This window comes from Scyliorhinus torazame, chromosome 9, assembly GCF_047496885.1.
Source record: "Scyliorhinus torazame isolate Kashiwa2021f chromosome 9, sScyTor2.1, whole genome shotgun sequence".
Lineage (NCBI taxonomy): Eukaryota > Metazoa > Chordata > Chondrichthyes > Carcharhiniformes > Scyliorhinidae > Scyliorhinus > Scyliorhinus torazame.
The window spans coordinates 106,912,254-106,940,059 of NC_092715.1; the positions used below are offsets into that span (position 1 = coordinate 106,912,254).

Sequence of the window (27,806 nt, forward strand, 5' to 3'; positions counted from 1 at the left end):
GCCATGAGGACTTCCTTCAAGTGGATCACCCTTGTGCTTCTGGACATTTGGTTGCGCGTGACCGCGAACCTCATGACTTCAAACCCCCCAGCCGTTAATGTTTCACTGCCCCGCAGTACCCAGAGCCCAGTCACCAGCGACACTGCATCTTCCTGGTGTGCCAGGTTCATAACCTGGTACTCCCTGTCCTACGTGATCGAAACACTACTAGCGTTGGCGATACTCTGCTGTGTAATGCAGACTATGCGCCTACGTAAATGGAGGAGAGCCTACCGCGCTCGAACCCCGGTATATAGGATCAGATCCCCTATATTCGGTTACGACCAGACCACCGACCCCCGCGATCTATAATAAAATAATAAAGTGCATTCACTTGCGTTTATTGTTGTAAATAAAGAGATGTAAAAAACTTTTTCATGAACAAAAAAAACAATTTTTTTGATCCTGAGCTTGACTGCCAAGCCAGGACTGTATGAAATGTTGTGATTTTTGTTGTATGATTGAGGAAGGTAGGATAATGGAGTGTTTAGCCAGTGTAGTATATTAAGGAAAAATTAGAGGTTCCAAGTTTGTTATTTTGTAATGCATGTCCCTGTCTGACATAGCGCCCTTAGAATTGTTAGTTAAATTTTTTGTGCACAGCTATGATCAGTGCAGAGGCCATGTAGGAGGTGTCCCCCCCCCCCGGTCAGGGAATGGAAAGTAACAAACATGATGTGATCCTTCACGCTTCGCGTTAGGATCACAAGGAGGGAATGTAGCCATGTAAAATGGCTGACTCCCGATTAGAATGGCCAAACCCCGATTTAAAATGGCAAACGGAAGAGGCTTATGGGAAAATCAGCCAACAGGACTCAAACAGATAGCTGCAGGTAAAACAGTGTATTCGCCTCTGGGGAAGCCAGACCGAATTGACACCTGCAGCCATCAACATAACAACACCCCAGCCATCTGCATATTAATCAGCAATCCTCGGGAACAATTGATACAAAATAGACACACAAAGCCAACCCAGACCTTTCGCGCCAGCAGGAGCTGACACAAAGTGAGGTAAACGACCACCCCTCGATCAAGGAATCGCTCCAGCATTGGAGAAAATCGAACCAAGCGATTGGGACCAAGTCCAATCACTTGGAACCAGGTTCAAGGTCCGCCCCGAGAGGCGGGAAGCCCCTGCGGACTATAAGAATAGGGGCCAAGTTCAAATCGACCCTTCTTCTCCTCTCCGCACCCTTCGAGACCCTTCTGCAAGAGAGCGTAAGTTTTACTCCAACGATCGCTCCAGATAGACACTCCTGACTATCGACCTGAACCAGCTTTGAATCCCGCAGGCTCAGAACCCATACGAAAGGCCATTCGTTTCCCTGACCTGGTGGGCCATTTCCAAAGTTAAGTAGTGGCCTGTTGTAGGAAGTAGCTTAGAGGTAGAATTAATGTGTAAGTATTAATTGCTGTATATAATAAATGAGCGTTGATTTAACTCTTACTAAGCGGTGTGTTGGATTATTAATCATTACTCGGACTTGAACCACGTGGCGGTATCAGAAAGATACCTGGCGACTCAAGAGCAAATGTGACAGAATAAGAGCAATTAAACTGAGGCTAAAACGAGCAACACTGTTTAAAGGTGCAGCTGCAGGAGCTCCAAGACCAGGGTATAATCTCTAAAGTGACGGAACCGACTGAATGGGTCAGCTTGATGGTCTGTGTGAAGAAGCCCTCAGGAGAGTTGCGCATATGTATAGATCCCAAGGATCTTAACAGAAACATAATACGGCAACACTACCCGATCCTGAAGCGGGAGGAGCTAACCAGTGAGATGGCACATGCCAAATTCTTCACGAAGCTAGATGCATCACGTGGCTTCTGGCAGATACAAGTGGACGAGTCCAGCAGGAAGCTCTGCACGTTTAATACACCTTTCCCAGGATCATGGAACAGATGCTGGAGGGCATTGAGGGTGTACGGGTTTATGTTGTCATTATATGGTCCACGACCCCAGAGGAACACATATCTCGTCTCCAACAAGTCTTTAGACGCATACATGCCAATGGCCTCAAGTTGAACAAGGCCAAATGGTCCTTTGGCATATCATCAATCAAGTTTTTGGGTGATCAAATATCCCAGCAGGGTGTGCAACCAGACTCGGACAAAGTCAAGGCCATCAACACCATGAAGAGCCCAGAAGACAAAAAGGCGGTACTACGCTTGCTGCGTATGGTTAACTTCTTGGGAAAGTTCATTCCCAACATCGCATCACACACCACGGCTCTCAGGCATCTGGAGAAGAAGTCCACTGCCTTTCAGTGGCTACCCAGAGTGGCTCGAGTTAAAGGCAATGCTCACCACTGCTCCGGTACCAGCGTTTTTTGACCAAGAGCGGGACTCCAGCCAAGACGGCATTGTTGCCGTGCTCCTCCAGAGGGATGACTCCTCGTCCTGGGCTCCAGTGGCCTTTACGTCCAGGGCCATGACTCCCACTGAGCAGAGGTATGCTCAGACCCCGAGTCCATTTCATTCACAAGGACTTGGAATGACATGACGCCCAGGCTTCAGCGCATTCTTCTTCGACTCCGCAGGTATGATTTCGAATTGGTTTACACACTGGGTAAGGAGTTAATCATTGCGGATGCCCTGTCTCGCGCCATCACCCCACCCTGTGAACAAGTCGACTTCATCCGCCAAATTGAGGCACAGGTGCAACTGTGTGCCAGCAACCTCCTGGCTGCAGGCGAACGAGTCATCAACATTCGAGAAGAGACTGCCAAGGACACTCCTCTGCAGCGGGTCATACATCACCTTGCAAATGGTTGGCAGAAAGGGCAATGCCCCCAGTTCTTTAATGTCAAGGATGACCTAACAGTTGCCGAGGGGATCCTCCTCAAGCTGGATCGTATCATTATTCCTCGCAGCCTCCAGAGCTTAGTGCTCAAACAGATCTACAAGGGACTCCTCGGTATCGAGAAATGCAGGCGCAGGGCCCGGCAGGGTTGTTTATTGGCCTGGCATCAACGAGGACATATCCAACATGGTCCTCAATTGTGTGACTTGCCAGCGTTTCCAGCCTGCTCAGCCCAAAGTTCATCTGCATCCTGTTGCAGTCCGTGTTGCCCCAGGGTGAATAACACAACAGTATTGAGGAAGCAGGGGGCTGCAGAAGGACTTGTAAAGGCTAGGAGAGTGGGCAACAAAGTGGCAGATGGAATACAATGTGGAAAAGTGAAATGAAATGAAAGTCACTTGTCACAAGTAGGCTTCAAATGAAGTTACTGTGAAAAGCCGCTAGTCGCCACATTCCGGCGCCTGAGGTTATGCACTTTGATAGGAAGAATAGAGGCATATTTTCTAAATGGGAAAAAGCTTTCGAAATCAGAAGCACAAACGGTCTTAGGAGTCTCTTAAGGTTAACATGTAGGGTCAGTTGCAGTTAGGAAGGTAAATGCAATGTTAGCATTTATGTCGAGAGGGCTAGAATACAAGAGCAGGAATGTGCTGTTGAGGCTGTACAGGGCTCTGCTCAGACCCGATTTGGAATATTGTGAGCAGTTTTGGGCCCTGTATCTAAGGAAAGATGTGCTGGCCTTGGAAAGGGTCCAGAGGAGGTTCACAAGAATGATCCCTGGAATGAAGGACTTCTTTGAGGAGCAGTTGAGGTCTCTGGCTCTGTACTCAATGGAGTTTAGAAATATCAGGGGGACCTCACTGAAACTTACAGAATGCTGAGAGGCCTAGAGAGAGCGAACGTGGAGAGGATGTTTCCACTAGCAGGAGAAACTAGAACCCAAGGGCACAGCCTCAGACTGAAGGGACAATACTTTAAAACAATGAGGAATTTCTTCAGCCAGAGGGTGTTGAATCAGTGGAACTCTTTGCCGCAGAAGGTTGTGGAGTCCAAGTCACTGAGTGTCTTTAAGACAGAAATAGATAGGTTCTTGATTTAATCAAGGGAGCAGGAGTTATGGAGAGAAAGCAGGAGAATGGGGATGAGAAACATGATTGAATGGCAGAGCAGACTCGATGGGCTGAATGGCCTAATTCTGCTCCTATGTCTTATAGTCTGTGGTCTAAGATACTGGATAGTATCTTGAAAATGGAATTGTTTTTCAGCAAGGAGCAAATAGATGTTGCCCTCATTTTTGTCATGGTTGTAAATTCGGTGACTGTAGATTGGTTGCTTATTAAGAAAGTCTCATCGAGCACAATATACTTGTGGTGAATCCATAACTACTCATTTTCCATCCACACCAGTGAAAATCATTCCTGACCACTCTGGAAGGGAGAGAGGGAGAGAGGAAATTTGAAAGACAAATGCTGAACATTTGAGATGTTTGATAGTAAACCCTCATAAACCTTTATTTACTTTATTACAGAGTTGCAAACAAATGTAATAAAACTTCCAGGAATCATGAATGAAACATCGGTAAAAAAGGACATGAACCTGCAAAGATGAAGAATTTCTCACAGTTAGGTCACTCGCATTGCAGAAGGCAGTACACAACTGTGGAACAAGCCATGTTTGTCCTTTTAGCTGGACTAAGTACTTTCCTCAACATTTTCAAGTATGGTCATTACCAATGTATCGGTAACGAACTACAAGAATCTATGAGAATGCTTCTTACTCTATGATATTAAATTTATCCCACATTTGGTCACTTTGACAGTATAGGTCACAACCAACCTTTTTCATTGACTCATTTCTGATTTCTTCCAGAAACTTCCATGTCCAGCTGCTGAAGGTGGAAGCAAGAAGTTCCTGACACAAAACAGCCTGGAGATCTCGGAATATAGATTTCTGCAGGCAGAACATTTTTTTTTTTACAGCAGCTTGTTTGAGGGTCCGAGTTATTGGAAGTGGTTAGCTGCACATGCTGTACAGAAGACTCATATGACTGATGGCCTTCATGCCAGCTTGGCAGTACCTCCTATGTTCCATTGGTGTAATGCTACGAGGGATTAGCTGGAGATCTGCTATGTGCTGTTGTCCTGAGGAATTGCAATACTCTGCAGTTCTGACTGCTAGTTGGCTTGCTCCTCATCCTCTTCCCATCATCTTCCTCTTCTACCTCCTGTGTCCATTGCTGTTGTGGATCTGCAGGAAAGGAGGACAGAAGCTAAGAATATGTGAGCACCACCCTCTTGGGATTTAGACAGAGAATGTTGTGGAAGCTGGTGCTTCAGTGTGATGGCATGGTGACTGCTGAGTGGAACATTTGCTAATTTTCTGCCATAAGGCCTGATGCTAAAAGAGGTCAATGGCTAACATTGGGCCGTGAAGCAAGATGGTGAAGATGCCAACAGACTTGTCTGTGTGAAACTAATTGCTTCTCATCAGAACAACCTTTCTGGGAACGGGTTGAACAACTAGGATGAATGAGGCCTATGTGTGCTCCGGGATGTTTATATGAATTAAATATAAACTAAGAACTGAAACCTTATAATACATAGCACCACCGAGATTTTGTTAGTGATAGCCCCAGGGATCAACCATCATACAATCAGACCTGATTTTGAAGGCTCACAACGCACACCTCCTGAGAAAACTGGCCAAGTGCTCTCCATTGGGGGAGTATATTTTTCAAGTCGTGAGTCTTGAAACTTTTGTAACTGTTTAAATAAGCACATAGCTATAATAAACTTGTATTAATTCAACTGGCAGTGAGTATTCAATTTTGTCTGCATTCGTCAATTGGTGCTCCACATTGGGCACCAACATGACAGTGCAAGGTGCTCAGTGACCTGGTGTCAGTTAGATGCAGCCATGCTGAACATTTTGCAAGGCAAGAACTGCATGTCTTCTCCTTGAAGGTCATGATGTACCACAATTAAGAGAAGTACATTCTCTCCTCTCCCCTCTCTGTCCCAGTGCCCTATGATAGAGAGTGAGTGCCGAAAAAAGGCTAGCAATTGAACATCGTGCGGCATGCAGTATGGAAAAGGTGAAGTAAGAAATTTGGGAATATGAGGCTGTTAAAGTTGAGGGAGCGGTTTGAAAGTTTGACATGCAATTCCAGTGAGAGGAGCTGGATAGCCATAGTACAAGCTGAAGCCCCTTAACAAGACAGCAGTGTGAAGGATTCATTGGGCAAATGCTGTATTAAGAGGGTGATAGGAAAAGGGGGCGGTTTGAAACAGTTTTTTTTCCTGACTAGTTAAGGTTGTGGAATTTGTGTGGCACTGCTCCGTGGTCTGGGGATGAAAGAGTTGATAAACAGTGTCAATGCCACTTCTCATCAGTTAGTGGCATTCATACTTTGGGGCCTGTTCACCTTGCTGAATGGCTCAAGAGGCCTGAATGGCATAAAACTGTACATTCCTAGTCTCTGGTTTGATTCTCCATCCTGCTGCCTTCTCTGTACAGATGGTTTTAAAATAGTCAATATTCTGTTCAAGGAAAAAAAATTGCTAAGACAGACAGTGAAATTATTTGAAAGTGAAAAGAGCCAAGCATCATTCCTCACTTGTCTGTTCATCGTCCAGTCTGTTCAAATTTGTTTTTAAAAGCTGTGCAGAAGTTTCCAGGCAGTTCAGTTGCTTACAACTCTTTTGTATTTTCACATCAACCAGTGGGAATGTAAACGACTCAGCTAATGTATGTATAACTGTCTCTAGAAGTTTCCAGTGTACATATTTTCAAAGGAGCAACAGCAGTGTAGCTCAGTGGCATTCCAAGAGACCAGATACTGTGGTTCTATTCCAACATTTGCAGAAGACAATCTACAGAAATAAAATTAAATGTTGTAGGGCTCCAAGTCTGGGAAGGTCCTGAGTCACTCCTGCCATTTCCCAGGTCTGCAGGCAGGGCTTTGTGGCAACCGCAGTTCTGTTTGGTATTGTGCAGTCAGGAAACCAACTTCAACATTAGGAACTGGAATGAATCAGGCACAATTAACCTGGGATCCTCCTGGGTAGATTTTAAAGAATTGCATGAACAAATAATTTAAAAGGAAGCAGAACATTTACAATGTTACCTCAGAATATACATTACATAATATTTACAGAAAGGAGAAATGGTGCTGATGCAGGCTGCGTGGTGAATGGGAAATTGCAAGGTAAGAAGTATGATTTTTCCACTCAGCTTGGATTCAGAACATTTAGTAGAGGAACGTGTTAGTGAGTGAACTTTTCAAATGTACCAATTTTATTTAAAAAAATTAGAGTAGAATTCCCCGTGTTTTAAGGACCTGGTAATCTGTGCTTTTATTTAAATAAGACTTGTGCTTTTTACTCTGTCCAATCTTCCTTTTTCTCCAGATTCCTCCTGCTGAAACCACAAATGTAGTAATTGCACAAAACACTTTACCCTATAATTTCCAAAATGTCAGTCCTTACAAGCAACTTCTAACATGGTCAGTATATAAAGATCTTTGGTACCAGCAGAAAGGGCACCTTTAACTTTTTACAGTTCACATTCAGCACACCACATAAGACAACTTCTTTACATTCATTGAGCTATAAAACTACCAACAACACCGAGCTGGGGTGCTATCAGACCTTCAGTCCTCTCATGGCCTTTTAATTTTTATAACTGATAACCCTTGGCTGATTCACATATGCAGACAATAACAGTGTATCTATGACTCAGTCGTGTTACACTCAGAAAGCACTTTGGCATTGATTGCTTGCTGAGATAGCTTCTCAAGACAAATACTGACCTCGAGTTAACACCAAGTCTGATTAGTCCTCAGGACTTCGGCGGCTACAATAAATGCAGATCCCTACTGATGGTGACAGTGCTCACAGACCTGAACCATTCTGTCAATCAATATTTAATCATTTTTAACACATCACTGTTTGATCTTTGCTCCTAACAGTGAGATTATATTATTTCATCACAACAATCTGAGGCTGTAAAAGTAACTGGGCAATGGGTACTTTACAGCACTGTTGCAATTATCACCAAGGAGTTACCTTTTCACATAAAATCTACAGTGTGCAAATATCGCACCAACTCTGCTTTTCAGCTTTGGAGTCTAGGGTTACACACATTTCCCTGTTGTTAGTTTCAGAGCTCCTTTGTCGTGTAAAGATTTTAATGTTTTGAACTCCAGTGGCATTCGGTGTGGTCCAGCATTAGAAAAATATCTGTACTTTAAGTTGTCATAGTAGTGATATTTAACTGGTGTCCCCTTTGAATCTTTTGGGAAAGGCCAGTATCCGTAAAGGTGGATCTCATCACAGAATCGAGTTGAAAGTGTATACATCAGTAAGCCTGTGCTTGGTCGCTTGATGTAAATCTTGTTTGTCAGCCAGTATCTGGAAGAAAAACATGCAGTGGTATTGATAAGTTCAGAGTAACCTCCTTTGTATTACAATTTCAAAACGGCAAGTAGATTCCAAACAAAAACATAATAGCATACAACAGTGACATGCTGAACTCCACCTACCCATCTATGGTAACCACTAAGTTATAATGACGCAATCAAATACCTCCAGATATTGACTGCATTTACATGGCACATCCTGGGATTGACCTTGGTTTCTGGGAGGCTAAACCAGCATATTGCCTGGGAGGCTGCCTTTTCCAGCTGCAATATTGAGGCTACCGCAATGAACCCTACAACCAAACTTCAGACACTGAATGGGTGTTACATCATAGTTCACTAGTTTGGGTCACAGCAGTACCAGCTGGTTGGGACATCAGTTCTATGTGCTGGTATAAACCCTTGGAAGGGGGGAAGAGTTGGCGAGCGTGCCCAGCCCAGGCCAGCAGCAGACCTTTTTGTGGGGACCAAAAGGGCAACCCTGCTCCAGCTGGCCCATGGAAGCGATTTAAATCTCCCATTACCAGGATCTCTTTGGCTGCATTGCTAGCTGATACTGTACAGAGTGACTGTCCTCAGCGTCAAGCTTCAACATTCAGTCTGCTAAATCCACCAACACTTCCTAAAATGAGTTGCCATGACGTGGAGATGCCGGCGTTGGACTGGGGTGAGCACAGTAAGAAATTTATATATATAGATTAAATCTGTAAAGATTTAATCACCTGCTGATGCTCGTATTCCAAGCATTGTCTGGCAACTTTGATTCTGTCTACATATGTTTCTGGAACATACCTCTTCATTCACCTGAGGAAGGAGCAGCGCTCCGTAAGCTAGTGACATCGAAACAAACCTGTTGGACTTTAACCTGGTGTTGTAAGACTTCTTAAAATGAGTTGCACACAGATCATGTGGTAAGGTTTACTTATTCTCTGTGCTCAATATTCTCTGGGAAAGCTATGGAAATCTACAGGGTTAACTTCTTCACAAGGTGATCAAATTGAATATGAAGACTGTACAGAAAGATGAACAATATTTAGCAGGTAAGATAAAAGACAGTCAGATTTGATTTTTGGGATGGTTTTGCCTACAGTAACATGCAGTTTTGTTAACTTTTAATTAAGTGCAGTAGTGAGACCCCTGCAGAGATCAGTTAGCTAAACAGTTGATGATTCATATGATTTCAAGGGTGTCAGTGTTTTCTATTTTATTTAACTGTAGTCATGGCCTTAGAGATGATTAATTTTCTTAACCTGAGATAGATGAAGCTCAATGTAAATATCTGGTTCCACCATTTTATTTTATTGAGATTCACAGGGTGTTTACACTCACCAACAATGGTGTTTCAGACTTGATAATGATTCTTCATCACACACTGCATCCACCAATTATATCACAGTCTTGATCTCTATAGATTGCTTTATTTACAATATATTTACATAGATTAATGTGCATTATAAGATCTATTTAATTTGAACCAAACAAATCCATTATTTACTAATTAGAAAGAAAGTAATTAAACCATTAAATCTCGGCATTTAGATACATGATCATAATACAGGATGAGAGTTACTGAAGAGAATTAAGGACAATTACGATTAAACTGTCAGACTTCAGAAAATTAAATGTTAATACTGCGACAAGAAATCACAAAGGATTAATTGGAAAAATACATTGGATGATAATGTAATTGAAGAGAAATTGCTTTTAGAATGAAATGCGGAAAGATGCAATTAAAATACACACCACTGAGAAACAAAAGAATAAATAGGATTTTGTGAAAATCTGTAATAGACACAGGGCCTTGCTAGCATCAAGCATGGGTCAAGGGAGTTGGGTTCATACTGTTCTAACTCTACATTTGACCTGTGCTAGCAGTGGACTCTTGCAAACAGCCCCTAATATTTATACTTAAACCACAGCAGTTGAACAAAAAGTAACCGAGATGCCAACATGCACTCGCGTCATAGAACTGGGCCCACAAATTTTTCAAATTTTGAAACAAAGTTGAAAAGGTAAGGAATAATTAAATCAGTGTAAAGAATAAGCAGTATTTCTGCTGCTAACCTGCTGTTAGTGACAGGGACAGGATACTCGGCCTGCAAAATGATCCAAAGTCATTTTTGTGCCATTAAAAGGCAGAGGAAAAAGTGATATGTGGCTCCTCTCGTCCTCAAAAAGATCCAATAGAAAGAAACAGCGGGATGGTAAATTAGTAAAAGAGTTGTCTTCAGTTACCAGTATCTGCTGTCGTGCACCATTCTGGCTGCCTGCAGATATCAATAGGAAGCTGCCCAACAAGTAACAAAGGAAGGACACTTAACTGGCAGGAACAGATTACCTCCTTGGCATTCTCTTCTGTGAATGCAGCACTAATTATTCAAATCTCTCATTATAATCGTAACCTCTCACCAAATCATTCAAATGAATATAATTTGCACCTATTCCTTTGCCTCAATACCCCTTCTGTTAGGGTACTTTAAACTACAAATAATACCCTACTGGTGCCCAACAAGCTTGTCAATGAAAAGGAAAACTGGGCATGGTGCCAACCGATCTACAATCACCAGCTTTCCACCCGTGCCACAAATCAACATGATCCCAAATCTTTTGTACAGATATATCATCAGTTCCTTACCTTTGTGCTCAATGTCCTTCTTTAAAAAGGCAGAATTTGATTTGCTTTTTGTTTTCATCTGCAATCGCCCTTCAATTTCAGTCATCCTTAAATTTCTCTCCTCTTCCAGCCGACTGAGAATTTGACTATTTTGAGCATATTTCACTCTCTGTTATTCTCACTCAAGTGTACTTCATGGGCGAGAGCTTCCAAAATGTGGCAATCACAGTCGGATTTGCCCTCTGCTCCCTCTTCACTACCTTAGTCGGGGACTGCACCTTTGTTGTCTGACCTTCCAACTTTGGCCGGATGAGAAAAGTGTAGCACAACGGGTTCCCAAGGCCTTCAGTCAAGGACAGCAGAGTTGGATGAATGGAAACCACGCTCCCTTTCTTACTGTATTAGCTGCTATAAAGTAGGTAGGTATAAAGGTCCCAGCAACTTTCAGAAGTCAAAATTCTCCATTTACTGTTTTGAACACACCATCCCCACCCTCCCCATCCCCACCTTCCACTCATGGCCTTAACTATGAGATGGCTGCAGCTGTGGCCACAATATCCCCTTCTTAGAAACAGCCTGACAGATGTGCCCTCTTTTTACTTTCAATTTTTTACGAAGACTTCAGAGAGCACCTCCATCCTGAGGTATATGGGAACTGCCAGCTCTGATGGTGCGCCTGCCAACCTTTCAATGCTGGAGGGCCTCCAACGGGTCCTCCAACCTCAGTAGTCTGCCTAACATCCTTAATTGGACAGTAAGCATCCAGACTGACCACTAATTGACCTGCATGTTACAAATGGCACCAGGCATCACATGATGTGGGTACAGAACCCTGATATGCATCCAATGCCGGGGTCCCAACCCCAGAACAAACATGCAACCTATGGTGCCAGGCATTTCTTTCATTTAGGGAGCCCACAGACTTTCAGTGGGGTCTAGCACTGGAACTTGAGACCACAAAGGGTCTGAACCAGGCAGTGTAAATAAGAGCAATGCAAAATGTTGCTGACTGATTACACTTAAACAATAGATTCATAGAGTTTTACACCAAAAAAGTAGTAAGTAGTTTTACACCTACTTACTCTTAACAGTTTACAAATCTCTAATTCAATTTTCCAGCACTTGGCCCATAGCCTTGTATGTTATGGAGTTTCAAGGGCACATCTAAATGCTTCTTAAATGTTGTGAGCGTTCCCGCCTCTACCACCCTTTCAGACAGAGAGTTCCAGATTCCCACCACCCTCTAGGTGAAAAAGATACTTCTCAACTCCCCTCTAAATCTCCTGCCCCTTACCTTAAATCTTTGCCTGGTTATTGACCCCTCCACTAAGGGGAAAAGTTCCTTCCTATCTATGCCCTCATCGTTTGATACACCTCGATCATGTCCGCCATCAGCCTTCTCTGCTTGAAGCAAAACAACCCCAGCCCAGCTAGTCTCTCTCTTCATAACGATAACGTTCCAGCCCAGGCAACATCCTGGTGAATCTCCCTTGCACCCTTTCTAGAGCAATCACATTTTTCCAATAGAGTGGACCAGAACTGCACACAGGGCTGCAGCTGTGGCATAATCAGCATTCAATACAGTTCAAAAATAACCTGACGACAATTATATTCTATGCCTCAGTCAATAAAGGCAAGTGTCCCAAATGCCTTCTTAACAACCTTATTTACCTGTCCTGCTGTCTTTGGACACGCAAATAATGGGCAATGCTGTTAGCTACATCTACAGTGAAATCCAACCCACTATGTTTTCTTATGGGGTAGAGAGGAAATTGCCAATTGAGTCCTATAAGCTTTTATTTCCAATGGATAGGTAGAAATTGTGCATGTAAGTATACAATCAAAGAACCAAGAAAACTAAATCTTCATCAAGGTCTCCACTAATTGAGTTTTGATTTCAGCTCTGTGGAATCAGTTGTATTCTTTCCATCACATCTGAATAATTTCCAGACTTCTTCATGAATACTGGGGAAGATTTTCTTACAGACTTCGGGACCCCAAAGTCATCAAGTGAGACAGATCAGGGAACGATTTGCCCAGAGGCAGCCTCCTGTTTGGCTGCTGCTGAGCTTTCCATTTAATTAAGGATGGCGGGTGAGCTCATGATGCAGCTGGCCCAATCTGAGGCCTGTCAGCTCGGACGAACTACTAGGAGAGTTGAGCATTGCTGAGGCAGTGTGAGAATGCAAGGGTATTTTCATATGGAGGCGCCCTTTTGACGGTTGATAATTAATATATGTTTTCGGAGGGCCAAGCAGGCTGGCTCCTCCACTCATTCGGGAATCCCCTCCGGTCACAGCGATTGGCCATAGAACGCAGCCGTTGTTGCCAGCGCTTCCAGCTTTGGAGGTCGAAGCTGCCGACTGTGATGATCCCATACCCAGACTGCTGCAGTAGTGCCAACGTCAATTAGGTTGGCAGGCTGATGGTGCCAGATGATCAACATGACGGTCTGACTCCAGGAAAATGCCGTCTTTCTGGCCCCCACCACTTCAGGATCGGGAAATGTTACCCTCTGCTTCTGAGGAAAGTGGTGTTATTTGCAATGCTCACTTTTGTGGTTAAGCTGAGTTAGCAACAAATGAAACAATATTGAAGACAATTTAAAATGAATTCTTGGAGGAAAAAATAAAAGCCAATATTGGATGGATCAAAACAGCTCTTTACTGTCTGCCGAGCAGCCTGTTAGTAAGACTCCTGGAGTCTCACTGGTTCAACAACTACCAGTTCAATGATTCCATGAGCACTTTGCTGCTGTTGTATTTTAATGGCCTTAATAGAGCATGAAGGGAAATGTATCTCCTTCTAACTCTGCCACGCTTCTTTCATTAATGACAGTGAAACGGTACAATCAATGTTTAGTCTGCCCAGCTTGCTGTTGATCAAATCTCCAATTAACACTAAATGAATTTGAGCTACCACACATAATCATTTTTGTATCTGTCCACATCATCCCTCTGACAAACCTGAGTTTATATTGATTCATAATTACAGAAAGATGAAATTATTAGTCTACAGTAACTGCTGCTGAAACATTATTTCAGTGGCTCTTAAGAACTCTGAAATTATCTCACTTTGATCTCCTACATTCTTCATGCGAATGAAAACTTTTTCTGATGGATGAAAAGGAGGCTTGGCTGGGTTTCATTGCAAGTGCATTGATCAGTGATGAGGCCATTATTCCTTGCTTCGAGTGAGGAAGGAAAATTGTTTCCTGAAGACCCTGTGTGGATGTAGCCTCCTGTTGAGAGCACTTCCCTCCCAACTCCCTTTGGGCAGCTTGTCCTCCGCTGAACAACCATTCATCAATGGTTGTATACTAGTGTCAGGAGTCTGAGTTAGGAGAAAAGATAAAGAAACCGGGGGCTTTGATGGGTGATTTCCTAAACAATATGCAGGATTTCTAAAGAGTATAGAAAAAGTTAACTTAGAATACTGCATTTCTTCAAATTAAAATATAGGAGGAGGATAAGGAGGCATTTTAGTGACAGTTTAAGACTAACATCAGGAAATTCCTGCAGATGTAAAGAGTGATTTTAGCTACAAGTTTAGGTCGGAGACGTTTGTTCTCCTTGGAGCAAATGAGATCGAAGGGAAATTTGGGCCGAAATTCTCTGACGTTTGGAAGTCCCTGAATATTCTGGCAGTGCACCCCTGCCTGCAGATTCCCTGGTGGCGTTGGGTTGCTTCAATGGGAAATCCCATTGCGTCCGAGCTGACAGGCCTCAGATTGGGCCAGCTGCATCATGAGAAATAGCGGCTGGGGGACTGGAGAGTTCAGTCCCTGATAGAGGTCTACAAGATAAGTTTGGGTATAGTAGTCAAGGAAAAACAGTTCCTATTAGCATATGGAACAAGGACTAGGGGACACAAGCTCAAAATTTGGGACAAGAATCGAAGGGATTGTGAGGAAGAATATTGCGAGTGGTAATGGAACTCTCTTCCCATAAGGGTGGTAGAAGCAGAGATAATCAATAATTTCAAAAGGAAATTGGATGTGCATATGTAGGAATTAAACTTTACGGCGCAAAGGGGACCAGGCAGGTGAGTGGGACTGACTGGATCACTCATCAAAACTGACATAGGCATGGTGAATGGCCTCCTTCTGTGCCATAAATGATTCTATGATCAATGTTGTATAAATGTTCAGAAAGAGCCATGAAAGTAAAATTGTGGGAGTTATTTAAGGAACAATTCAATGCAGTATGGAAGGGTGATAGGAACTCCCTGATTAATAAATTAATATGGACTAAACAGTGTTCTTCCTCAGCAAGTATCTAAGATCCTGCAAGCATATGCTTCCAGAGGCTAGCTTGCAACATGGTCTTGTTTCCTACCAGTGTCATACAGGGATGAACACTGCGTTTGCCTTTTCATTCCAACCATGTGTCAGTCCACTCAAGGCAACAATGCGATTTTCAGAAATTTGCCTCCATTGGCTTTCCCAGTCACTGGAGACGCTCAGCAAGAGGAATGGTAACATTTCTAAAGTGACTTTAAGGCAATATTAAATGCAAACCCTTTCCTTGCAGAGTTATTCTGACATTGCCACTGATGTTCTGATTCTCCCCATGCTATAAACATCAAAACATTGAAGAACAGGAAGACGATATTGCAAATCTCTTCCACTTGAACAACTTATGCTACAATGAGCCTGGTTCACTAAATAAAAGCACGAAGCAGTTGATAAATACTTGATATCAAGGTTTGCAGTTACACATTTTATATTAACATGCGTGTTCACCTTTTCCGTGTTAAAAGTATGCATCAACTTATTCATTTTTTAAAAATAAATTTAGAGTACCCAATTCATTTTGTTTCCAATTAAGGGGCAATTTAGCGTGGCCAATCCACCTAGACTGCACATCTTTGGGTTGTGGGGGCGAAACCCACGCAAACACGGGGAGAATGTGCAAACTCCACGCAGACAGTGACCCATAGCTGGGATCGACCCTGGGACCTTGGCGCCGTGAGGCAGCAGGGCTAATCCACTGCGCCACCATGCTGCCCTCCACTTATTCATTTTAAATCCTGACTTAATTTGGCCGACTCAATTCATTGACCCAGGCGATATCCTTGTTAATTTTGGTTTTGGTCACTGGCTATTTAATGGAGAAACAAGTTGTATTTGCGGAACATTATGAGAACGAAACCGATATAGAAGATTGCATCAGTGAAGGAGTCCCAGAAACATAACAATAAAATACTTATTCTGTGTTATGAAGCAATTCTTTTTTCAGTTAAGAAATATTTAAAACCTCTGATCAAGGGACTCAAAATACAAAACTGATTAGAATTAATTGTTTGTGTGCTGAACACTTAACATTTGTCATCTGTACAGCTGAAACCTATGTGGCATTATTTATACTGACTTTATTGGTTAGTGAAGGTTTTATTTTCCTCAAATCCTGTATTTTCTACAGTAATAGCTGAGCTATCAGACTTGAAATGATGTGCTTGCCACAGGATCTCATAAGATAGCAGAACTCTTGAAATTATGCCTCAGGTTGGAAGATTTATAATGTTTTATCTTTTAAGATAGAGTAGCCTTTGAGAGGGAATTGCAAACAAAAAATCAGTATGAACTATCTGTCCTGTCAGCATCCTACCATCTAAAAAAGATGATGGACAAGCAGCAAGCATTCCATTTTAGATAGGGTGTCTTCATATGCTGCACCATTGCTGACGGCTGAAGAGGCAAACCCTTGAGCAGCAAGTTCTGCCAAAAGTGCCACACATGAAATTCCTATAAGTGTTGTTGTGGGTTGTTGTTTTTGATGCTGGCATCTGCTGCCAAGTCTGTAGCCACTGGCCATCGTGATGGTGCATGTCAGCCTACTGGAGGTGTTGCCATTTTGCTCTGTCATCAGTCAGTGAATCCCAGGAATGATAATTGATATGATGTAGGGCCTTCATGGCATGCTTGCTAGAGTCCTTGAAGTCCATGGCATTGGGTGTAGTGCTGATCAGTCAGCTCTGGCTACCTCACCGTATAGAAGGTCCAGAGTACACTATCATCTTCCATGCTGCAGCTGTGACTGAGCCAACAAAGCTGCCTCTATTTGATAAATGCTAACAAATGTGAGGGCTCTGCCTTTGAGAGAATTGCCCCATTCATGGAGAAGAAGATGTCAAACAGAGTGGGGGCGAGGACACAGCCCTGTTTCACTCCATTCTTCACTCTGAAACTGTTGGAAGTGGAGCCATCAAGCTGGACAGTGCAATGTATATTGTCATGGAAAGAGGGATGAGACTGAGGAGCTTTGCTGGATGGCCAATTTTCCCCCAAAACATTGTTGTAATAACCCTCACAAGACCCAAGGAGATGAACCAATTGATCTCCTCGTGGATCTCATGGAATACGAGTTCCCTCACTAATGGGCGGAGGCCTATTCTCGGGTCTCCTAAAGATTTTATACTGGCGATGAGGAAAACAGCTGCGATTCTGGACATCCAGACCACATTTAAATTCCTCAGCGCGAGGGCGAGGTCAGAGAGAATTTAAAAATACCGCTTTTTGGCAGGCTTGAGGCCTTTGATGTAGGCGTGGAAGATTGGGCGTAGTATACTGAATGGATGTGGTATTTCCTCCAGTCGAATGCTATTGTAGGAGACAACCGGCAAAAGGTAATACTCCTGAATGCCTGCGGAGTCCCAACCTCAAGTGTGGTCAAAAGTCTTACCTACCCGGCAGCCCCAGATTCGAAGACCTTTAATGAGCTGGCAGCGCTTGTTCGAGACCATTAAATCCCAAAATATCGGTGATCGTGCAGAGGTAGCAGTTCAATATGGCCGGGGGCATCGGTCACAGAATTCCTGGCACGCCTTTGCAAACTGTCCAAGCATGCGGCCATCCCTCCCAGCAGAGATGTTGCGAGACCACCTAGTGTGAGGCATTAACAACATGGCGCCCAAACGTAAGTTGTTGGCAGATCCTTCCTTGGACCTAAAAAGGGCCATAGAACTATATCTCTTGTGTGAAAATACAGAAATGGGAGTCCAGGAACTCCAGGGCTCCATGTAGATGGTTATACATAGCATTAGCTGCCCCACATTCCGGCTTATGGGACTCAATCATCACTTGAGCAATGTTGTGGTCGGACCCATTGGCCAAGAGCTACCGTAGCCCAATGACAGTCGCTACGGTGCTGCACTTGTGCTCGCAGGATCCACAGGGGGCCAGGAATGGCAAAATCAACAGCGAGTGCATTGCCCTGGTCGGATAACACAACTGCCCTGGGCCAGAGCTCTACACTTAGCCCAGCCCGATGAGGATGATTGTATTCAACTAAGTTGAATTACGGCTCCGAAAGCAGCTCCATCAGGGTAACCATTCAGGTGAATGGCCACCCCCTGGATATGGAAATAGATCCAGGGACTGATGTCTCAGTCATTGAACAACAAACGCACCGGAAAATTTCCACGGGGATCCAGCACCTGAGCCTAAGGATTACCAAAGCACAGCGAATATTGGAGAACCATTAATCAGTATGAGAACAATGATACTCTGGTCAACTATGTGCTATTAAATCTTCAGGAGGCCCGAGAAGGTGAACTAAACATAGGTTTATTTTCTAGTCTAAAGAAATGGCCGTAATGTGGCATACAGCACAAAATTCCAACCAGAACGACAAGCCATGCCGCCCCAATCCAGGCTGGCTTTTTAGTGTTGGTTTCACGAGCCCCAGCTGATAGGCCCCCGCCAATCAGTGGAGGGAGCACGTATTCTATGAGCCCCATGGGGAGATCAATTGGGTCGGCCCCATGGGTCTTGTGAAGGTTATTAGACTTGTAGAGACCTGCTCTGCTGACAATGTTGAACACCTCAGTGAGATTTATGAAAGTAAGGTAAAGAGATAAACCCTGTTACCTACACTTCTCTTGTAGCTAGTATGTGGAGAAGATTATGTTGACGGTCAATCTATCAGCTCAGAATATGTGAGGCTTGGTTCCTTTGCCTTTCTCTGCTCTGGCCTCTTTGTCCTGACTCGGAGCATACTCCAGTAGAGTGTCAATAAGTTTAATGTTGGTCAGGTATGGATTCCAAAGAACAGACTTAGCTATAATAATAATTTTTATTGTCACAATTAAGCTTACATTAACACTGCAATGAAGTTACTGTACAAAGCCCCCAGTCGCCACATTCCGTCGCCTGTTTGGGTACACAGAGGGAGGATACAGAATGTTCAAATTACCTAACATCACGTCTTCTGGGACTTGTGGGAAGAAACCGGAGCACCCGGAGTAAACCCACGCAGACACAGGGAGAACGTGTAGACTCAGCACAGACAGTGACCCAAGCCAGCAATCGAACCTGGGACCCTGGAGCTGTGAAGCAACAGTGCTACCCACTGTGCTATCGTGCTGCCCTTGTGTTTTGTCACCTTGCTATTGGGCTGCCCTTAATAAGATTGACTGATTGATATACATCTATAGATAGCTACTCAAATTTAATGCTAGATTGCTAACAAGATGGCAAGAATTCTAACTGCTTTAGGACTCAACTTTCAACGAATAGTAACACCTGTGGCCCCGCATCTCAACTTTAAATGAAATAGCAAATTCAGCATTCTCCAGGTGCAGTGATGTTATCCATTCGAGGAGCACAGCACAAAGGTCTCTATTTAAACTAATGAGCATTAAAACTAACATTACAAATATTTTTTTAAAAATATAGAGTGCCCATTTCATTTTTTCCAATTAAGGGGCAATTTAGTGTGGCCAATCCACCTACCCTGCACATCTTTGGGTTGTGGGGGTGAATGTGCAAACTCCACACGGACAGTGACCCAGAGACAGGATCAAACATGGGACCTCGGCGCCGTGAGGCAGCAGTGCTATCCACTGAGCCACTGTGCTAGTTTACAAAAATTATGACATTCTGATGTCTGGCCTGTGCATTCCTGCTCTTGAAATCTGAAGTCTTCCATTATTTATGCTAATAAGTGGCAATTGATTATCTTTGAGTTTTCCTTTGCTCTGCCTTCTCTAGATACGTGACACCGATCAATTGCAGCGATTCAACAAACGCTATACTTTTTCTTTGATCACAGATGTCAAATGAAGCAGCAGTGCTTAATCTTGAAAACAGAAATTGGGAACGCAACCAAATCTGGAATTCCAGGAATAGGTGAAAAAGATGGGAATCTCAATTACCAACAATATTTAAGTAAACAACAGTTATAACAAACTGCCTTGTAGTATAGTTGCTTAAGACAGATTTAGAAGGAGGGTTTTAGACAAGGGAACCTGTACAGGAGCATTTTTGTAGGAATAGACATTGCATAAACCCGAATGTGTGTAATATATTCTAAGAATCGCTATATGATCAGAAAGGCTCCACTATGTTAACAGCCATGTTGACAAGAACCCAGTTACTAAAAACACAAAATGGCTGTTAGCTGAGTTAGCCACATTCCTGAACATAATTAGCTGGGTAAGTCGCAAGCTGGTAAAAACAACAGAAACAATTACAAGCAGAAGGAATGATCAGTGAGATAATAGTAGCAGATATTAGCAGATGGTCCAGAGTCTTAAATGGAAAAAAGACATGTGGGATTAAGGGATGCATTCACAAAGAAGTGATAACAAGGCCCCAGAACAAGGAGCATTGTAAACCCTGTCGACTCAAGGGCCAGGATTCTCCGAGTCCGCGCCGGGTTGAAGAATCGCCGAGGGGGGGGGGGGGCGTGCGAGAATCCCGACACCAGGCCATCGATTCTCCGGCGACCGGAGAATCGGCGGCAATCGCTCCCAAGCGGTCGGCGTGGCACCCGTTGAAAGTTGGCCCCGCGGTGATTCTCTGCTCTCGACGGGCCAAGTGCCTGCCGAGTTTCGCCGGCGTGGTTTACATATGGTCCTACCCGGCAGGACCTCGGCGTTTTCACTGTGGGGGCCGTCCTGGGGGGGGGGGGGGGCCTCCACGGTGGCCAGGCCCGTGATCGGGGGCTACCGATCGGCGGGCGTGCTCATTCCGGGGAGGGGGGTCCTATGTTCCTCCGCGCCGGCCCCTGTAGGGCTCCGCCATGTTGCCCGGGGGCCAGTGCGGAGACGACAACCACGTGCATGCGTCAGCGCGGACCCGCGCCTTCTGTGGCGCGAATGTGCGGACCCGCGCCGGCCGTGTAGGACCGGCTTTTGGTGCTGGAGCAGCACACAGCACTCCGGCGCCGTTCTAGCCCCCAAAGAAGAGGAGGATTTTCTGGGCCTGGAGGCCCGTTGACGACGGCGTCGCTCGCGCCGGTTTTGATGCCGGTGTCAATGTTTGGCCGCGATATCGGTGAATCCCGGCCAAGGACTCCAGATGGAGACAGCGAAGATAATTTTCACATGGTACCATGACTCATGTTCCTGGGGTCATGGGCTGATCATGTACCAACTCACTTTACGTAATTCAAATTTCATTGGGTATATAACTGATGTATGTAATCTATAATTGATATTATTAGACAAGGTCCAGCCGTAATGGGCTGTCTAGATGTTTTGAAAAATGTATAAGAACGGATGTTTTTCCTTTGTTCGGTGGAGTCAGTGGTTTTAACAGACGGCATCTCCCCACCGGCGTAATAAACCATTTGATGGGAGTACCAGTCCTGAGCGTTGAATGATTTCTTTGAGATTCTCTCCCACTAACAAAAGTGATTCAGGTACTCCTTGTACATCATTTTTTTTGCGAGTGTCAGTCAACAGTAAATAAGATTGTTCAAAGAAACGAAAATACTGGTGTTTCTTCAATGCCGTGTTTCACTTTAATGAAAAATGGTATTAGGCCAACCAGTACAAGGCAGAGAGCTGATGCCAAAACTATGCAGCTCAAGTTGACTGGATTCAAATAAAACTGCAACAATATACAATGTATATTTCCCTAGAGGTGTTTTTGTGCAGTAAACATACCAAGGGATATGGATGGATCAGCCATGACTTAATTGAATGGCAGAGCAGGCTCAAAAGGCTGAATGGCATGCTGCTGTCTCTAGGTTCCTAAATGCTTCATTTATTGCAGCACCAGAACAACAAGACACTCTCAGTTCAATCTTTATTCTGTGCTGAGTTAGTAACATCACAGTCAGTCAACTGGCAGGGTACTGCCAATGCAAATTGGAGGAACAGCGCCTCATTTTCCGATGAGGCATGTTACAGCCTTCGGACTTAACACTGAATTCAACAACGCCAGAATGTGAACTCCCTCCTCCACCGTCACCGCATTTTTATTTCTATCAATTTATTTTCATTTCTTCCATTGATACGTTTTTCCCATCACCATTGTCTCCCCTCTCCCCACCCACCCTACTGGGTCCATCTGTTCCCTGTTCCAGGTTGTCCTTTGACACACTGCTTACCTTTGTTTTGCCACTAACACATTCTAATCTCTTAATGTGCCACTATCAGCACCCTTCTTAGCCATGATCCCCGCCATTTAAATTTCCATTGTCTTTTTGTCCAGAATATCTTTGTCAATCTCTACCTATCGCAGGCCCGCTATTCAGCCCCAACACTGCACGCTCCCCCCCCTCACCCCCAACAGCAGCATAAATCTGACCCTATTTCCAGTTCTCTGCAGCTCTGAGAGTCATCCAGACTCGTAAAGTCAGCACCCTTCTCTCTCCAGATGCTGTCAGACTTGCTGAGATTGTCCAGTATTTTCTGTTTTTGCTTCAGATTACAACATCTGCAGTCATTTGCTTTTATACTATGGCAGGGTAAGAGTGTGGAGTAACTGCCTTTAGCACTCTGAGGTAAGAAGAAAGACTGGCCAGGTTTACCAGTCCTCAACATTATCCTGGAAACTTAGAACATAGAACATAGAAAATACAGCACAGAACAGGCCCTTCGGCCCACGATGTTGTGCCGAACCTTTGTCCTCGATTAATCATAGATTATCATTGAATTTACAGTGCAGAAGGAGGCCATTCGGCCCTTTGAGTCTGCACCAGCTCTTGGAAAGAGCACCCAAACTCAACACCTCCACCCAACACCAAGGGCAATTTTGGACACTAAGGGCAATTTATCATGGCCAATCCACCTAACCTGCACATCTTTGGACTGTGGGAGGAAACCGGAGCACCCGGAGGAAACCCACGCAGACACGGGGAGGATGTGCAGACTCCGCACAGACAGTGATCCAAGCCGGAATCGAACCTGGGACCCTGGAGCTGTGAAGCAATTGTGCTATCCACAATGCTACCGTGCTGCCTTTAAGAACAAATAAATCTACACTATATCATTTTACCGTAATCCATGTACCTATCCAATAGCTGCTTGAAGGTCCCTAATGATTCCGACTCAACTACTTCCACAGGCAGTGCATTCCATGCCCCCACTACTCTCTGGGTAAATAACCTACCTCTGATATCCCTCCTATATCTTCCACCTTTCACCTTCAATTTATGTCCCCTTGTAATGGTTTGTTCCACCTGGGGAAAATGTCTCTGACTGTCTACTCTATCTATTCCCCTGATCATCTTATAAACCTCTATCAAGTCGGCCCTCATCCTTCTCCGTTCTAATGAGAAAAGGCCGAGCACCCTCAACCTTTCATCGTAAGACCTACTCTCCATTCCAGAGGTAGCTAAACAAATGAAATGGCCACAGGACATGTGGGTGTTACTGATTCAAACAAAGCTGGTAGGAAGGGCTGGCGAAGTGTTTGCATCACTACCGGAGGAGGTATCTGGAACGTATGAGGAGGTGAAGAAATCCATCTCAAGTGCATATGAGCTAGTGCCTGAAGCTTACAGACAAAGTTTAGAAGTTTAAGGAAAGAAATTGGTCAAACATACATGGAGTTTGAAAGGCTCAAACAGAGTAATTTTGATAGGTGGATAAGGGCTTAGATAATAAACCAAACGTATGAAGCTCTCTGAAAAATTATACTTTTGGAGGAGTTTAAAAATTCAATTCCTGATGTAGTGAGAACTCATGTGGAAGAACAGAGGGTTAAAACTGCGAGATTAGTAGCGGAAATGGTAGATGATTATGAATTAGTTCATAAATCAAAAATTGGTTTCCGACATCAGTTTCAGCCTGTGAGGGATACAGACTGGGGACAGAGAAATACTCAAGTGGTAAAGGTAAAGGTGATCTGATGGGAGACAATAAAGAGAGTGTACCGCAGATTAAAAAAGAAATCCAGGAGAGTGGAAAAGAAATGAAAACTTTCAAATGTTTTCACTGTATTAAACTAGGCCATGTAAAGTCACAGTGTTGGTGGTTGAAGAAAAGCACTGGGAAGGCTGATGTGGTAAAACAGGATAAGACAGTGGGGTTTGTTAGAGTGGTAAAGGAAAGCCCAAGGGAAGCGAAGGCGGTGCAAACGATTGTACAGCCTGTTCAAGACGTAATTGTTAAGAAGGTGCCAGATGTATTTAAAGAATTTACTTGTGTGGGTAAAGTTTGCTCATGTGTATCAGGAGGAGCAGGTAAAGAAGTCACAATTTTAAGAGATACAGGGGCTCGTCAATCTTTAATGGTAAGAGATGAGAAATTATGTAGTTTGGGAAGAATGTTGCCAGAAAAGGTGGTGATATGTGGAATTCAGGGTGAGAGGAGTAGTGTTCCATTATATGAGGTAAGGTTGGAAAGTCCAGTGAAGAGTGGTAGTAGGAGTAATAGATAAACTATCTTGTCCAGGAATACAGTTTATCTTGGGTAATGATACAGCTGGATCGCAGGTGGGAGTGATGCCTACTGTGGTTGATAAGCCAGTGGAATATCAGACAACTGAAGTGTTGAAGGACGAATATCCTGGGATTTTTCCGGATTGTGTAGTAACAAGGTCGCAAAGTCACAGGTTAAGACAAGAGGAGAAATCAAAGAGTAAAGATGAAGTTGAAGTGCAATTATCAGAAACGATTTTTGATCAGATGGTTGAAAAAGAACAAGAACATGTGGAGTATGAGGCGGACATTTTTAGTTCAGGAAAATTGGTGGAGTTACAACAGAAAGATGTAGAAATAAAACGGATATATCAGAAAGCATATATGGAAGAGGAATCTGAGAGTATACCAGAGTGTTAATACCGTAAAAGTGATGTCTTGATGAGAAAATGGAGAACTGTACATATGCAGGCGGATGAAAAGTGGGCAGAAGTTCATCAAGTAGTATTGCCGGGAGGGTATAGAAAGGAGGTGTTGCGAGTTGCACATGAGGTACCAGTGGGAGGTCATTTGGGAATAAGGAAAACTCAAGCTACAATCCAGAATCATTTTTATTGGCCTGGAATACATAAAGATGTAGTTAAATTTTGTCAATCATGTCACACATGTCAAGTGATAGGGAAATCTCAAGCACTGATAAAACCAGCACCCTTAATACCCATTCCAGCATTTGAGGAACCTTTTACAAGGGTCCTAATCGATTGTGTAGGACCGCTTCCTAAAACAAAAAGTGGGAATCAATATCTTTTGACTGTAATGGATATGTCTACTAGGTTTCCAGAGGCCATTCCAGTACGTTATATTACAGCTAAAAGGATTGTGGGGGAGTTACTTAAATTCTTTACTAGACATGGACTATCCACAGAAATTCAATCAGATCAAGGAACAAATTTTACTTCAAAGTTATTCAAAGAAGTTATGGATAGCTTAGGAATAAAACAATTTAAATCAACTGCGTACCATCCAGAATCGCAGGGAGCGTTAGAAAGGTGGCATCAGACATTAAAGACAATGTTGAGGGCGTATTGTCAAGATTATCCAGAGGATTGGGATAAAGGAATCCCATTCGTATTGTTTGCAATTAGGGATGCAGCTAATGAGTCTACCAAATTTAGTCCTTTTGAACTAATTTTTGGTCATGAGGTAAGAGGATCACTTAAATTGATTAATGAAAAATTGGTGGGTGAGAAGTCGGAAATTACACTATTGTTGGAAGTTGGAAGGGACTGGTTTAGCACAGTGGGCTAAACAGCTGGCTTGTAATGCAGAACAAGGCCAGCAGTGCGGGTTCAATTCCCCCACCGGCCTCCCCGAACAGGCACTGGAATGTGGCGACTAGGGGCTTTTCACAGTAATTTCATTGAAGCTTACTTGTGACAATAAGCAATTATTATTATGAGTCATGATGTGGAGATGCCGGCATTGGACTGGAGTGAGCACAGTAAGAAGTCTTACAACACCAGGTTAATTCACCTGAGGAAGGAGCAGTGCTCCGAAGGCTAGTGATTCGAAACAAACCTGTTGGACTTTAACCTGATGCTGTAAGACTTCTTACTTGTTGGAAGTGGCAATGAGGACTGCTTCAGGTCTGACTGTGATGACTTCCGCTCACCACGGCCAGACCTGAGTATCTGAGTAGGTTCCTGCTGTCTGTGGAACCATAGAACTACCATGTGTGCTTCAGAGCAAAACAGAAATGAGAAGATCAGGAAGAAGAGAACACTAGGCTAACACATGAAATAGTTTGCACAGTCAAATCGATTAGTTTAGAATTCATTTTGTTCAAGAAGAATTCAAATGATCAGTGAGTTCAAGTTAAGCATTTTTTATAAGCTAACCCAGTCAAATGTGAAAGAAACTTTACAGGAAATTTAATACACGTAATAAAACATCAAAAAAGCGATTGAGATGTGCATGATAAAATTCTGAGTGCCATACAAAATATACAAGGTACAGTACAGTCATTTCAGAACAGGCTATGTGATTGTGGCTTGCTTCCTGTCAACATTTCATCCATAATACTATCAATTATGTCTAGCTGAGAGAAATGCAGTGAGATTGATAATCCTCTTGCCAAAGACAACATTTCTGTCTCAGTGGTTAGCCATTTCCTCTTTAATTGTACAGAATTACAATCTATGGCGATGGAGGTGGCGGCTGGTGGAGGGGGAGAGTACGTGGGACTCAGTTCCTTTGCCTTCATCTGTTTTGGCCTCTTCTTTAATCTGCCGAGCAGCATTCTTCAGCACAACATCAATAATTTCTTTGTCGGTCAGCTACCTGGAATGAGGACTTCAGTATTTCCAGCATTTTGGGGTTTTATTTCAGATTTCCAGCATCCGCAATATTTTGCTTTTATTTCACCAGGGAAGGTGGATTAAAAACTCAAGGTTCCAAGACAACCCACTGTAGAAAGCTCTCAAAATCAGCTGTAGGTGCCCCTGTAAGGTCCGCAACTATGTCAGATGAGGCTGCTTCCTCTGTTGGTGGTCTGAATTTGCACTGCTCTTAGCAATGGATTCTGTTCTCACTTGTTGCAACAAGTTCCACGACTCCTGTTCATACTAGTCTTTCTAGTTCTAGTTCAACTTTTAGCCTGATGGCGTATGGTATGGTTAAAACATTGAGGCATTTGGGTATGCTTTCCAGCTTGATTTTTAGATGTACCTCAGAATGTAACAAACCTTCAAACACCTTTCCATACTTCATTAGATGTTGTTATTTGAATCCATTAGTTGATATATTGTTTCCAAGTTCAGCCTAATCTTTGCTAACTATGCTTTGGCAAATAGAGCATGAAAATTTCCAGGTACAACATGAAGAGGCAACTTCGCCGTCTGTACATTTGTTTCTAATTTTACCATAATGTATCCTTTTAATGTTATAACCTCTTCAGTGTATATCCTCAGGATCACGTTTGAGGTTGCAAAGGCAGATGCTTCACCTTTTGATGATAAATTGCCTCAGGTATTAGCGATACTGCTGTGCTCGTACGCACTTCCATTTTAATTTCATGACCTTTGAGTTTTGGATATGCCCAAATTGGATATGCGAAATGTTCCCATTTCACACAACTCAGTAAGTTTTAAAACTGGTTGATTGACACAACTAGTCTGTTTGGACGTGTTTTTCTTCCAAATTCCTAGTATAGAAATTTTCTGAGCCCAACATGCCTTGGTGAGATGGCCCTTCGTGGCACAGTTCTTTCATGAATTTGTTTTACTCCAGCATTCCCCACCGAATGTCCAACCTCGTACATTGGTGACATGGTTGCAC

At 43.5% G+C, this 27,806-nt stretch overlaps 1 protein-coding gene across 1 annotated transcript in view; it reads right to left on the bottom strand.

Annotated features, from left to right (window-relative positions):
* Positions 1–4,327: 4,327 nt before the first annotated feature.
* LOC140429417 (CMP-N-acetylneuraminate-poly-alpha-2,8-sialyltransferase-like) overlaps positions 4,328–27,806 on the bottom strand; it is a 103,174-nt gene continuing 79,695 nt past the window's right edge. Inside the window, exons 5-6 of the mRNA XM_072516368.1 lie at positions 7,909–8,253; positions 4,328–5,089 (exon numbers count right to left, since the gene is read on the bottom strand). Of these exons, the coding sequence (XP_072372469.1) occupies positions 7,977–8,253 (277 nt within the window). The 3' untranslated portion in view covers positions 4,328–5,089; positions 7,909–7,976. The remainder of the gene's footprint in view (positions 5,090–7,908; positions 8,254–27,806) is intronic.